A 15207-nucleotide genomic window follows, 5' to 3' on the forward strand; every position below is an offset into this window, starting at 1 on the left:
TCGCCAGCGGATAAATAGAACAAAGCATATAGCAGCTATCAACAAGGAACTGCTGCGAGGCTTTCACTCGGGGCTGTCGGAACGGTACGCATGTGACCGCACACGGAAATAGAGAAGCGACAAGAGGCCATTTTTCTGTCAACAAGACGGCTAGCTCGATACAATAACGGAATCTGCCCTCTAGCTTTCCGCTTCTGTGTAGGCATAACAGCGACAGCGAATGCACTGAGAACTATTTATGTGTGAACGGTAAAAATATTTGCACTGACGTGAGGGAATAGGACGTTTAGATTTAACAAATGCTCTAAGGCCGTACACTGAGCCTGTAAGATCTGATGGTCAGACAACTAGCAGAGATTATTATAGTGGTTCCCCGCACATAGTAAGTTATTCTCACTGGTTTCACGCGTTTCTTGGTGAGGCTCCTTCTATTTAGGATGGTAATGTATTTTTAATGTTACCCTTACATTAGCCTTAATGCCAAGATAGCCGATGGTCTTTAGGGTCACAGATTGGATTCTAAGAAAAGGCAAGCGTGGCAGGGAACGGCTGAAAGTCAAGTGGGCGGCTTAGATAGGGAATTTTGCGGAGATAAAATGGTGCAGCGGGCAGAGGACCTCAATAATTGAAGAGATATGTAGTGACCTTTTAGCCAGAAGTGGACATAGATAGGATAATGATGGTGTATTTACTAAGAATGAAAAGCCTGAGGCCGTATTTTAGGATCTATTAACTGTTTTCCATCTCGGATCGACTTGGTCTTCAGGCATTGGTCGCTCATGTTCGGTGATGTAGCAGCGGCTTCCAAACGTTCGTGGGAAGCCACCGAAGCGTTGGTTCGTTGCGATTGAAACTCTCAATAAAATTTGCATATCATTCAGTGATGAGCCGATGCATGCTGCGAGCGGCGAAAGCTATCATTAACGTAGGGACCCGCTACATTGCTGCTTTCGTCTCAAGATGTCAACACGAAGACGTCACGCCAGATGAAGTATAATGACTATTGAATCCTTACAGAAATCACCCCTAGTCTAAGAGCTCGTCCGTTGATGAGAGCTTGAAGACATTTTACTACTCGTTCCACGCCTACCCTTAATACGGGCGCACTGCAGCTGGTCGGAGATTGTTATTTAAATGATGTATGCTAGTCATATTCGATACCTGCCCATACGCTTTTCTTCGCGGCCACATTCCTGAATGAAATGCGTTCAACCTGCTGCAGATGTCGACCTCCTCAATGACGTATCTTCTCAATATGCACTGCAAGTAGCACTACTGTTTCACACAATTCATAACTTGCAGCACACGGATGTAAACATCATTATCCTGATTTTTACGCTTAGCAAATGTTTTCATTTGCTCCAGCCTTGCAGTGCAAATACCATAGCAAAACATTTCACTTGTTCCAGCTAAGTTATGAGTACATAAGACAGCATTCTTCACAGTTAGTGCAGTGTAGGTAGAGCAATATATGGATGGACAAACAAGTAATCATTCTTCGGACAATGCCCAGCCCTGGCCACTGCGTACTCTTACTACACTTGCAATATATTCTGTTCCCTAAAAAAAAATGCCATTTTTCTGTGTGTATGCAGCGTGCGTGCGGGCGTGCGTGCGTCCGAACGCGAGTGCGTGGCTTCTCATGTGTGTGCGCAGAGAAAGTGACATTATAAATTCTGTGGTGCAACGTTTAGCCAGTTCAAAGGGTTCAAGAAAATGATAAGCTATACTGCCAGCAATTCATACCTTTTCGACTCGAACTAATTTCTAGAATTTCAAAATAATTTGATTTCAAGAAAATGCGTACATTTTTTAACTTTGCGCTTCTTTTAACATGTTCATCTTACTTTAAAAAAAGTGTTAATAAGTACTGCACTTTTAAGATTCATATCGAATCCAAACGGCACCCACAACACCGATCATGGTTTACTCTATGTTTTAAATAATTATAAACCGTCAACTCTACCACACAACTTACCCCCTCCTCTTAATAGATGCGTATCCGTAGTCATTCTTACACCAAATGAATTCCAAATGTACTTTGTTAATAGGCATCTACGTTTTGTGTTCCTCTGTTTAACGTAACCTGTTTCCAGTCAAAAAAATTGTGTGCTCGCTTTTTTCTCTGCTTGCGTTATCCTTTCACTTGGTGGTGGTGGTGAAAACTTTTAATTTCTGAAATATAGTTTGGGAGCCATAGAGTGGCCCCGCTACATGGTCGGCGTCCCTAGTCCGGGACACCGCATGACAATGCCCCGTCTCTCGCCGGTTTCACCAGAGCCCTTTGGGACTCGAGCGAGGAGCAGTTGAGGAGGGCAGTCTCCCATGCCTCTCTGGAAGGGGTAGGGGAAGAGGGGAGGTGGGGATTTTGAGTACACGCCCACACCATGTGGAAGATATCACAGGTCTCCCCACAGTGCGGACATCGCCCATCCGTGTTAGGATAGTAATGCTTTAAGATTGCAGGACAGAGTAGAGTACCTGTCTGCAGGCGCCTTAAAGTTCGCTCCTCCGTCTTACTCAGCCCCTTTGCAGGGGCCGGGAAAAGGCGGTGGTTGTCGGTATAATGCGTTATTATTTCCTTGAATTGCAGCAGCGGCTGGTTAGTCACCGAGCCAGAAGAGCTGGGATGAAGAGCCCGGTGAATAAGCGCTCGGGCAGCCGCGTCAGCGGCCTCATTACCTCGTAAGCCCTGATGGCCAGAAGCCCAAATGATTCTTTTCGGTGTTGGATCAGTGGCAGTCCGTCTTAGAATGCAAGCAGCTAAGGGGGAGATCTCCTCTGCCAAGTAATGATCACATGCTTTTCGGGAGTCCGTAATGATGATTCTCGAATTGGCGTGGGCGGCAGCAAGCGCTATCGCTACTTCCTCGGCTCGCATTGAATTAGGGGCTCGAAAAGAGAGTCCATCAACGTGCATTTCCTGGTGAACGACAGCGGCCGTGTAAAATCCCGTGGGCGATGGCCCTGCTACGTGTACACAATATACACCGGGTCGGGAGCCGTGTTGTCTCTCAAGAGCCCGAGCCCGCGCTTGTCGCTTGTTTTCGTGTATGTCGGTGTCCATGTTACGGGGGAGCGGGGAGACCCGGAGCATACTATCTTGCAATATAATGTCTTCAACTTGCTTTCGTATTTGCAAACTGAGACATGCAAACATTCTGTAAAATCGCTCTTTAAATGTATTCAAATTTTGTTTTTGAACCCATTTCTTGAGAAAAGGTGTTCAGATTTCTTTTATTTCAGGATTGGCGGTTGATCATGACATCTCTTAAACTACTTAGAGCCGAACTTTTCTGAGGAGAAAACAGGGAGCATTTCTTTGGTCGTTGGAATAAAAGAGTCAGAGATTATGCTAAACATTTCTCTGTCTTAAATTGTTTATGGTTTCTGGGGGTTTAACGTCCCAAAGCGACTCAGGCTATCGGGAACTGTCTCAAATGTACGCCGTTGCCACGTGAAAAACACTCGTATTAGTCAGCTGCTCAATTCATTAAATTTATATAGACCAGGCACGAATGCAATCTTGATGGCATTTATTCTTGGAAAAGCTGTCCTCATATTAGTTTCTGCTAACGGTGTAAAATGTTATATGTAACTGTTTTCTTTGCAACCGAAACCTTAGCTACGGATCTGAATGCATAGTGATATGTTTCGCAGGGCTAGTTGTATGTTTGACCAGGCATCGGGTCTAGGAACACCGCCACTGTGCCGATGAGGGAAGGAACGTGGGCCGGAGACGGGGAGTAGAAGGGAAACAAGGCAAAAACTGTATTCACATATTTACAAGATACGTGACAAACATATTTACAACATTATTTACAAACAAGGTAGAAGCTGAGAAGAGTCTCAGGAAATCGCTGAGGGAATCGCTCAGGGAATCGCTGCTCAAAGAACCTGTCGAGCGCTTTTTATAGCCTCTCCAGTTGACTTCCCGCCCTTTTCGTCCAATCACTGGGACTCCATCTTGGGCACCGCCTTTGGATCCATGTCGTCGAAAACGGGCACTCATTAACGGAGCTCCCCTCTCCAGCGTCTTCCTCGGCTGAGTCAGATCACCTCCTCACCGACAGTTGGACACGCAGTTGATGACCCTTCAGGAAGCCGGCCATGGGTCCCAGGTCTTGGTCGAAGGGGGCGCCCGAAGGCGAATACGGGCAGAGCACCGTCCTCAGAGCAGTGGCGCGGAAGATTGACAGCCCGCTCGTCACGGTGCGTGGCGGCAGGCGAGGAGTGCTATCTCCCTGGTGGTGGTGCATTCTTGGGTGCAAGGTTCATTGCCATGTCGTTGGGTACGGCTTGAGGGAACCCGCTTAAGCCGAGACAACGGGGTGGCAGTGACGCCGCACTTGAAGAAAGGAGTCGTCTAGACTCAAAGTCTCCGTCCGTCGTGTCGGTCGCCACTGTTCTTTGCAAGCGTCGCATGGGAGCGCGTACTCGGAGAATGCACTACTGTAGCACAACCAAGCACTGCCTTTGGAAATGGCCCAAGTGAAGACGACCAAACAGGAATGCACAAGGAGGGGGGGGGGGGGGGGGTAGAGAATTATACCTGATAGTATCATTCTCACCGTAAAAAAGCACTGATTGTTTACCCCTTCCGCAGTTATTCTATCAACGACTGCTCGGCCGGCGCTAAGTAACTCGCGGTGTTTAGTAAAGTGACTAGGGTGTGGGATCGGGAGCAGTAACCCTATTATGTGACATCTTGAGGGGGTTCGTGAGTCAAGGGTGTGGAGTCAAGGGGCAAACAGAAACATAACAATAGGATCAGCGGATTACATCTAAAATGAAAACGCTATTTCTTTGAATGCGCCACATAGAGCAGCAAATGTGAAAAAAATTAGGGTGCATCAAACTGGTTGATGCAGAGGAAATCCAATGGCATTTGTTTTCATCCGGTATCAACACCATCATCATCATGAGCCTGACTACGCCCACTGCAGGGCAAAGGCCACTCCCATGTCCCTCCAATTAACCCTGTCCTTCACTAGTTGCGGCCACCGTATCCCCGCAAACTTGCCGCCCCTTGCTACGCTTGCCTTCTCTTGGAATCCACTCCGCTACCCTTAAGGACCACCAATTCGGAAATCTTCTCCAATTCTGATTATATTCAAATTATCTTTCAGTTGTCTCTCCTTCACCAATTAATTTGAGTTTTGATTCTATTCAAATTATGACTGTGTTTTTGTTATATTTATCTTCATAATCGCTGCTGCTATTTATTTTGGCTCAATCATCACTAGTCATTTCTCTTTTTGATTAGTCACTTTTAGTATCGCGTCTTCCTTCTCTCTCCTACAACTGATCAAGCAAGTAGGAAGGGGGTGGGGGCGAAACAAAAGAACGAAAATTGTTGGCTACTTCAAGCACCTCTTTCATTTAAATATAGAAGAGAATGCCCAAGGACAATTGTCATTTTCACCACCCGAAGGTGGAAATAAAGTTAAAAAGGGGGGCTGGGGGGTGGAAGCGGCTAAAGCGACGTACAGCCGGGGGAGCTCCTCCAGGATTACTCCTCTGGTCTCTCCTGGGAATAGCAGTAAGGGATGGAATATGGGATAAAGGGATGGGATTATGCGAATTAAGAGGGAATTGGAACAGCGGAATTTTTTGGTACTGCTGATCTCTTTAAGCCTTTTTCCAGGCCTGCGTAGAGAGCGCGCACTCAAATTTCAAACGATAGCGCAGCCCTCGGCCTTCAAGCTTACTTCCATACCCCAGAGAACACTGCCGTGGTCTCCAACCCTCCATGACAGGGTAACCTCACAGGGGCTCCACTGAGATCCTCTCCTCCAAGCCACGTTCCGCTTCCCACACCTTCCAACCGTACTAAGATGACAGTTTTTGCGAGCCAGTTCGGTGATTCGGCTCTTACTCCATGGTGATCGCTCGCAGTGGGAACCCTTTCGCGTTTTTCGAATGGCGTCGTTCGCCTCCTGACAGGGGATTATTTTGGGCAGAAAAAATAAATTAAAACAAAGTGGCCTGCCCACGCTGCCAGAAGGCACAACAGGCTGAGAGAAATTCCTTTCAACATCTCCTCCCACTTGTCACAGTTATCATACGGAGGCTTCGCACAGAAAGCGACGCTAACATCTTCCGCATTCACGACATTAAAAAGATTACCTGCAAAACCGCATTCGTGACACGACAATCTTGGGGGTGTTTCTCTGAGAACAGTAACCCGCTAAGAAGAAGACATCTTTGGCCAGGCGAGCAAACTAAGAATTAAGAACATTTCCACTTCTTTATTGTAGGCCAAACAGCAATCAGCAAATTTGTGCGGAGGCCTTATTGGTCGCAGTTTTGATTTTTCTTCCGCTTGCTAAATGTTCCAAAATCCGGTGCAAAAAAGAAACTACTACATGGAAGCGCTACATAGAGTTCGTACTCCCATTTCCACGCTCTTAATTTCACAGCATAGTATGAGGGAACTACGAGATGCACTTGTTTACAATAAAACGTGTTTTATTCGCCAGAGATCAAGTAGAAGCGTTTTAAAATCTCCATCCGGTAGTGATTGTCCGCAGTACCATGCTCACAAAAGATTTTGCAGCAGTGCATCTTACTGGCCACGAAGCCTGCGGCCTTCTTCAATCAATCGCTGGCCCACTTCAGTGATCTTCTTGCAGAGAGCTTGAACAGAGTCGACCTTCGTTCCAGAGTCTTCAGCTTCATAACCGGACCCCACTTTCTCCAAGATCTTTCCGAGCACCTTAAGAGCTTCCTCCTTGGCCTTGGATTTCATGTTGTCGACTGCATTCTCAGCCGCCTGTTTGATCTTATTTCCGGCTTCCTTAACAGCAGCTTTGGCTGTGTCCCACAGCTCTCCGAAGAAGTACTCGTCAGTCTGTACAGATAATCCCCAAGAAGCACCAGTTAATTTTGATGTTACGTTGGGCAACGCTATTCTATACCCTTTATCAGCAAGATTCAGGAGGTTGTTGAGGTCTACCTGCAATTTACGATTATTTGCCAGCCTTGCCCTACATATAGCTCATCACTCATTGACGCTTCACTAGGCGTTCCATAGAGTTCCGCTCTCATTGCCTTTCTCCATTTATATATGAATGATCTATCCATTCACGTATTAACAGATGCCTCTACGCTGAGGATTGTGTGCTTTTTTAGAAAGTTACATGATGTCTCCATCACAACCTTCTTAGCATGTCTTTCTCATATATTTTAAGTGTTGCGCGGCATGGTAATTGTTCATTATTATTTTTTATAAACTACTTTCATCTCATGCTCCAGGCGCACATATATACAACGGAAGCCAACTGCCACCAAAACCAAGGAAGGCACAGAGAAGTGGTTCTATATTTTATTTAATTGTGGCGTTAATGAATGGAAACCTATTAGTGTACTCACCGTCTGCCTAAAACATAATTTATTAGAATGTAGACAAAACAAAAGACTACATTGCGCCGTTGGGATACGAAACCATGACCTCCAGGATTTGCGTCCGGTCTGCTATGATCTTAGCTATGGCGGCGGCTGTCCAATAAATTTTTGGGTGTGTTTCAGTTGCATGCAATCTAGCCTTGAAAGTGTTCACCAGGGCCACCCTCATCCATTGTCGAGGTCATAATCGTTGAAAGACAAGTTCCGAAAAAGAGAACTTGGCTTCACATACACGCGGAATATGTCACCATCTAAACACATCGATCTGGTTTCTAACGAAATTTTCCAAAGGCTGGGATACTCGCACCCCCAATTCTTTCTCACTACATTGCACACCAAGTTTCTTACATACAAAAGTCTGATTCAAGAAGTCACTGAATACGGCCGCGTCCCATGGAACCTCCTAGATCATATGAAATTAACATTAATTCACTTGGTACGAAAATGGCGGTCTATTTCATATTTCACCTGTGCGACAGATGTTTACCCCCTTTTATAATATGTATTATCGGAGAAGCACTCTGCTTTATTTTTCCGTCGTTGTCGCATTGAATGTTTAAAGTCCTTGCAGATTTTCATTAACTCCTCGCGATTGGAGTCGCAAGGCAATTATTTCAAAGTTTCTAAACATAATCAAAATTTGGAAGCTATCAAGAAATAAATATTTCTTCCTTCAGTAGTTGTACTGACATCCTCGAATACCTGGTTCTTAACCAACATCTTTCTTAAGCAGATGATTCACCCCTCCAAATTTCCGGCTACCCGTATCACGTGTGAAGAACAGCCCACCTAAATGCACTTCCCCAGGGCATGCCCACAACTACCGGGCGGTGCCCAACCCATTTATATGGCCACATGCGGTTCCTGTTAGGCTTGCATAACCAGCTTGGCTCTCGAAGAAAACAAAGAGTTGATCGCGAAAGCAAGGATCGTCGTCGCCTAGACCAATGACCTCACCCCTCAGGGTTTTCGAAGACAGCACTTTGCATTTTTCAATAAAGCTTTCCCACCTTCTCCTTCATCACCATACTTAGGTTTTGTGTGAATTAATTTTTTAGATTTTGCGATTGATACTCCACGCCATTTTTCTATGCAATTCTTCGTGCTTTCATAGTATCTGATATGCTGCGGATGCTTAAAATACATTTTCGCATTTTTATTTCACCCTACCATAGCCTCATGTGACGCTGTCGTATGTGGAAGCAAATTCCGATTTTGCACCGCAGTATGACTAGCGCAGTGAGGCTGCTTTTAACGTCGGCTCTAGCAAAATTTGCTCTCCAGAAAGACTCCGCCTTTCTTACTCGTAGCATTATTAGCGGTTTCCTCGGTACAGGTGCGACAAAAAATGCACTAACAACAATCGGTACTGCCTCCTCATTCTAGAGGCTGCCTTTACTCTCGGTTAACTTAAGTTTGTTCGCAAGAACGTAGCAAATTATTAAAAAGCGAAAAGATTTTCCCCCGTTATGTACGCTTCGATTGTCATTGCCTTCACTAGCAGCATCTGCCTGGGGTAGGTAAGCAATCAATCATAGTGATCTAACTATTGCCAAACGGGCGAGTTGGTGGTACATACCGAAGGCAAACAGCGCAACGACGCAGACAGAGTAGAAGAAAACACGTTGCATCAATACACGTTTGAAAGAGCATGCAAATAATCTGGAAGCTAACAAATCTAATAATCTAGTTGACCATGTTCGAGACTGCCAATCTTGTTTTCCTTCATTGCCTTACTGTGATATCCTCTACAAACACCCGTCCCGATTAACACCTGAGATTATGGAAGCATATCACATGAGGAAAAAAACAAGGTTATGCGTCAGTAAGCCATCTATTTCATTATATGACAGTGGGGTCGCATACCTCGATGCCACGTCGAAACATGGGTTTTGTTTGTGTACTAGCTGATAACTTGGCCACTTTTTCTATAAAATGTACTGCTTTCCTTGAATAAATTTCAGTTGTCAGTCAGCGCTTGTCCTGTGTTTTCTTCTACTCTGGCTGCGTCGTTGCGCTGTTTGCCTTCAATAGTGATCTAAATTAAGCCTTGTCGAGCGTCAGCCCCGGGATGCCCAAATCTAGGAAAATGTGCCCCCATTTATTTTGATGACACCTCTCCACCAAATTCTCTGTCATGCCTGCTAATCTATAGTCTCCTTTATACAGACTGTTTGTCCTATACTATTCACATTAAGTGATCTAACAAAGTTTCTTTATTCGAATTTATTTCAGCTTGGTTATCAAGAACTCAAACTTCTCAGTCATTAGACGACGCTCATTTAATGTCCCTTGCTTGCTTTTCGGGTCTTGAGGTTGCAGTACTCTCCCGAGCTGTTCTTGTGTGAATATCCCAGTCCCGCTGAGTGAGCACTAGAGTTTTAATGTGGAGTGCTTCTTACCGACGCACCTCGCTCCCTCATCGGCTAGTGCTGTTTGCGCCCGCAGCTGAACACAGAGGAGGTTTCCGCTTTTTTAGCGAACATATACGTGCGACCGGCGTGTCAGCATGCAGCATTGTCCGACTCGGATCAAAATTCCTCTCTGAAGTTTATTGCATCATTCTAATTTAAGCACAGCATGCCGTGTTTCAACACTTTTCGTGTTTTCGATTTTATCTCATGGCCGTTTCCTTTTGTTTCCAGCACCAAATTTCCGAATCATTTGAGCTGCGATAGGAAAAAATAGCATATAATTAAGAGAGGTGAACAATTTTCTCCTTAAGTGGCTATAGCCGGTTCCTTTTTTTTGTCTCTAATGCTCGCGCAAAAAATGCGGCCAAATGTGCTTATAAATGGCTTTTTCTCACCTCGCCGAATTTTTTGGAAAGCTCAACTGCAACTTCACGGAGAATGAAGCCGGTCTCGATGGCTTCATTAGCTATGCGCTTTCTTGCAGCCTCTACAGCCTGGTCCAATTTATCGTCGGTTTCTTCAGGAAGAGCATGCGCTGAACCTAAAAAAAAAGATGCAGATTTGATGTTGTGTGTTATTCTCTTCATTCCTCTATCCGCATCAACTTTTGTGACAAGGATCTAAACTTTCAATGATTCTATTTATGGCAGTGCGTTAAGAGATATTTTAATCTGTCATTTCAAATAACTTCACTGCGAACAAATAATGTCAACAACATAATTTATTGAATTTTAGTGCAATTTTTGACCCCTGAACTAAAAATTATTCCTAATAACGGAAAAGTTTCGAAAATATCCCGGCACGAAGCCGCATAGCCTATGATTGCTCGCATTTTAAATTTGGTCTTACATTGAACTGTAAAGACGATTTCAAGTTGTTATGCACTGTTCCATTCCTAAAAAATATTCTGTCACTAAACTTTTGTACTCACACGTCGCAAAGGCGATGGCAGAAAAGATGATAACAGCCACGATTCGCGCCATGATGCCTGCAGAAAGCACACAATAAAGTGGTTTTAATTTCTAGCACTAAATTGAGCAAACCTGACATTTTTATTGCATCACAACTTCAGGTTGCGTTAACGACCATCATGTAAATACAGACTTGATAGCCTCAGGTATTCAATTAATTTTGTTGCGTGACACAATAATATTATCTTCCTTTCGCTTCCCTAGCTAAGCGCGCAGCCAAGTGCCCCAGCAGAAATCAGAGTGTGTGCAGTCCGGCTATAATATACTTTGTTGGCTGGATCTCTTTCCGGAGCCAGCAAACAAGCAACGAGCAAGTAGATCTCAAGCAGCGGGCGTTGTTTTTTTACTGCAGATGAGAAAAGAAATTCTCAACTAAAAGAATGGACATGCATCACTTACCGTTACGAGGCGCGTGCAGCTACTCTGTAAAGTATTGCAGACTTCCCACTGCTGTGGATACCCTGCAGCTGAACAGCCCTTTTATGCCTGGACAAGGTGAATCTGCCCTACGTGACTGCGCAGCGATGCAGAGTGGGAGGTGCTCATAAAGGCAAGAAGATAAAATGAAAGAGGAAGTTCTATTATCCAGAATGATATCCATTCGGAAGGGGGTGGTTCGCACAATGCCCGCTGTTTGCCTTGACTGTGTCCGCTTGTCTTTCATGCCTGCCGTCAGGGTGCGGGGCGTTATCTTCTACTGTGCTCTCTCCTTCATTACCCACACTGAACGATTCATAATCATCATCATCAGCCTGACTACATCCACTGCAGGGCAAAGGCCTCTCCCATGTCTCTCCAATTAACCCTGTCCTTTGTCAGTTGCCGTCAATGTATCCCCGCAAACTTCTTAATCTCATCCGCCCACCTAACTTTCTGCCATCCCCTGCTACGTTTGCCACCTCTTGGAATCCACTCCGTTACCCTTAAGGACCAGTGGTTATGTTTCCTTCGCATTAAATGCCCTGCCCAAGCCCATTTCTTTCTCTTGATTTCAACTAGGATGTTATTAACCCGGGTTTGTTCCCTCACCCACTCCGCCCTTTTCCGATCTCTTATCGTTCCACCTATGATTTTTCTTTCCATAGCTCGCTGCGTACTCAACGGCTCACTTCCTTCAACTCAACTGAACTTATTTCAACGACTCGACTTATTTCAACTAAGTTTTATCTCATTGCCATTTCTTTTGCTTTGGAGCACCCAGTTCCGAATCATTTGAGCAGCGATAGGAAAATATAGCATATAACTATCAGAGGTGAACAATTTTCTTCTTGAGTGGCTAAAGCCGGTTCCTTTTTTTTTGTCTATAATGCTCTCACAAAAAATGTTGCCAAAATCTGGTAGGCGGTGGGTGTGTAATCGGCTGAGAGTTGCCGGTACCTGAGGATGCATAGCGCAGCCTCTCTGTGTCAACCAAGTTCGCACACTCTAGCCGGTGGGACGGCGGCATGGCACCCTCGCCTCCTCGGCAGCGGGGGCTAAAGTGTGTCGTCGCGGGCTGTGCATTCCCTCCTGTATTGGGTACGAAAGTAGGCTGCAGCTGAGTCCAACTTATCGACATGCAGTTGTGTGTTCAGTAAATAAATATACAATACGCACTCCACTGCACTGGCAGGTGGCTCTCTCTGTCACAGCCACCGATCGGTTTTGTGCGACCGATGTTGCTATTCCCGAGCAACCTCTCGCCCAGTCGGTGCGACGCTCCTCCGAACTTACCCGAGCTACTACCCGAGCTTACCCGAGTAGCTCTGGTATTACCCTCGAGGCAAGTCGGGTTGCTAGGCAACGGCACAAGACCGAAAGCGTACGGTGACAAGATTCCTGGTCGGTGCTGGTGAGCGCATGAGTGCTTTCGCACCAATAGGATTGCTGTGACAGAGGCAGCCGCCTGCCAGTGCGGTGCCGCATCTCTTGACCGCTGCGCCACTGCATTGGTAGTGGTACGAGGGCTCTCCGAGATATATGAATGTTAAGAAGAAAACGACCAATTCTGCATATATGGACATTACCCACTAAAGCTATCTCATTAAACCCTTAAGTTGGAGCTTAATTATGTGCCCCTTAGATTGAAGAATGAACACATGTTTTCGCACGCCTACTAAGTTTGACAGCGTCAAACCCCTCCAACTTTTTTTGTCTGAGCCGGTGCATTACTTAGCGCTACAAAAAACAGAATACGAAGACCAGCATGCAAAAGTCGTTTTTGTGGATAGGTTGTGCACCCATGCGGGCGCAAATTGTCAGAAAATTTTAAATAAAATTAATAACAAGTCTCGGGAGCCAGTTGACTGTGCCTCGAAAAGTGATAACCTTTCGATCAGTTTCCAAGTTATGTGCCAGTTGACCTCTCCTACGAGCACACGGCGCGCATTCATAAATTGCGACGATTTTACAAAAGCTCTCAAGTATTATCTCATTCCAACAGTGGAGATTCCATCCGCATTTGTTCAATTTTGGATGGAGCTCGTAAAAAATGGTAGTTTTCGGACCAGGCAAATAAGGGACCATCGCCATGCCTTTGGTGGAACGCAGAGCACACTCGAGATTAGAGGCGCCGAAAGGCTGCTTGGAAGAAACTTCTCCAAAATCGGTGCCCCCAAAACTGGATCGATTATAAGTTTATTGCAGGTACGTTTAAGCGCACCGTATCTCGTGCAAAAGAGTTGTACTATACTCAACACTATGAATTCCTTTCTAAATGTGGTAATAGGCGTGCTTTATTCAATTACCTAAATTCCAGGAAACTAATCTCGATCACCATGAACGCAGAGTTTCTAGTTCAGACACCGGCTGAACTTGCTCAGTTGTTAGAAGAGACAGGCAGAGGCCTTGAGCGTCGGTTTACGGCTCTTCTGCTCTTCTCTTCCGAGTTTTCTTGCCACATTTGACGATTTCGAGGAAGTCACCCGCCTTCCAACCACGGCCCCTGGCTCTGATGTTGTCACTCCTTCTATGATTAAAGTTTTCTTCGAGGAATCTCGCGCCCACTTACTGGTACTTATAAATTGCTATCTTAAAGGGCCATGGATTAAAAATGAGTGGCGTCTAGGAAAGATTATCCCTTTGCTTAAAAAGCAGGGAGACGTACATGTGTTATACAACATAAGCCCTATTTCTTTAACTTCGAATCTCGTAAACGTAATTCAGAGGGTGTTGCATGGTCGCATAATGTCCGTCATTTCAGAGACTGTGTTGTTGAACCCTTGGCAGATAGGTTACCGGCTAGGATGCTCTATATGGTGCGCCCATACCGACCTGGAGAGCCGCATACAATTAGCTCGTCGCCGAAGCCAATACGCAGCTCTTCTTACTCTAGATGTGTCTAAGGCGTTGAGCACAGGACGCTCTTGCAAAGATTACAGGCAGTAGGACTGCCGAGACACTTTGTTGCATGACTTTGTGAATTTCTAGCTGACAGAGAATTCTGCTGCTTCCAGAACGGTGTTTCCTCAAGCAGATTTCGACCAGCGAGTTGAGTGCCCCAAGGAGTGGTCCTCTCCCCTGTAGATTTCAGCATCTTGCTTAGCAGTTTTCTTTGCAGTCTTATGGTGTCATACTCTATATATGCTGATGCCGTGGCCTGTTTTGCTTCAGAGAACGACATTTCCTCTTTGTACCAGTCCTTAGAGTCATACCTCACTATCCTAGACCAATGGTTAGAGGACATTAATATGTCCCTTAAAGTGAATAAAAGTGATTTATTGGTTTTTCCGCTCTCTCATACCGTTAATATCTCCATTGTTTATCGGAACCATGTAATCCCGCAAGTGCAAAGTATCAAATACCGTGGAATAACTTATGATTCTTCACTTTCCTGGTGGGCCCGTATAGAGCAGATCACTGCGAAAGGAGTCCGAGCAGTCGGTATGCTGCGCAATCTGAGCAACGTTCGTTCTGGCATGAGAAGGCACTCGCTCCTTATGATTTATAGAATGCACGAGTATGTCCGTCCAGTCTTAAAGTTCGGCTGTGTCTTATTCTTTGGTGCTCCTGCGTGCAAACTTCGCCCCGTGCTTCTCTTGGAGCGGGAGTCGTTGCGCCTCTGTCTGGCCTTTCCAAAATTTGGGGCCAACTCTGTTTTTTACCGGGAAGCACGAATTCCATTATTGACTTCAAGATTTCGGCTCTTAACAGTCTAAACGTTGCTACCAATGTCGATTTGCCGCTCCATGCCTCAAATTTGATCTTCCTTCGTCAGCCTAGACCATGTTTCAAGGAAACTCGGTCGCGTTTCCATACCCCAAGGATTTGTTCTGTGCAATCCCTCCTCGAGGCCTTAAACGTCCGCATTTCCGACATCCTTCAGGTGTGCGCCAATTCTTCGTCTATTCAGATTGTCGTTGATGACAACTTTCCAAAACATGCAAAATTAATGCCTTTTCATTTGCTCAGTGGTTTATTACATGATTACTTGCTGC

General features: G+C 45.4%; 1 protein-coding gene across 1 annotated transcript; it reads right to left on the reverse strand.

Annotated features, from left to right (window-relative positions):
- Window positions 1-6483: 6483 nt before the first annotated feature.
- On the reverse strand, window positions 6484-11316 carry LOC149343804 (uncharacterized). The gene is made up of 4 exons (XM_089542496.1): window positions 11192-11316; window positions 10753-10809; window positions 10217-10362; window positions 6484-6853 (listed from the first exon to the last, which is right to left on the reverse strand). Exons 2-4 carry the CDS (start codon window positions 10802-10804, stop codon window positions 6569-6571), a joined length of 483 nt encoding a protein of 160 aa, XP_089398622.1. The 5' UTR covers window positions 10805-10809; window positions 11192-11316; the 3' UTR covers window positions 6484-6568.
- Window positions 11317-15207: the final 3891 nt, after the last annotated feature.

This window comes from Amblyomma mixtum, chromosome 5 (assembly GCF_055824585.1).
Source record: "Amblyomma mixtum isolate Tamu chromosome 5, ASM5582458v1, whole genome shotgun sequence".
Lineage (NCBI taxonomy): Eukaryota > Metazoa > Arthropoda > Arachnida > Ixodida > Ixodidae > Amblyomma > Amblyomma mixtum.

Bases quoted from the DNA above. Each gene is read 5' to 3' on its own strand.
- LOC149343804 (XM_089542496.1), bottom strand. From the start codon at position 10,804: ATGGCGCGAATCGTGGCTGTTATCATCTTTTCTGCCATCGCCTTTGCG. The intron at 10,363-10,752 runs GTGAGTACAAAA...CTTTTTTTTTAG, and splicing joins TGCCATCGCCTTTGCGACGT to GTTCAGCGCATGCTCTTCCT. The intron at 6,854-10,216 runs GTGAGAAAAAGC...TTATCTGTACAG, and splicing joins TTTCCAAAAAATTCGGCGAG to ACTGACGAGTACTTCTTCGG.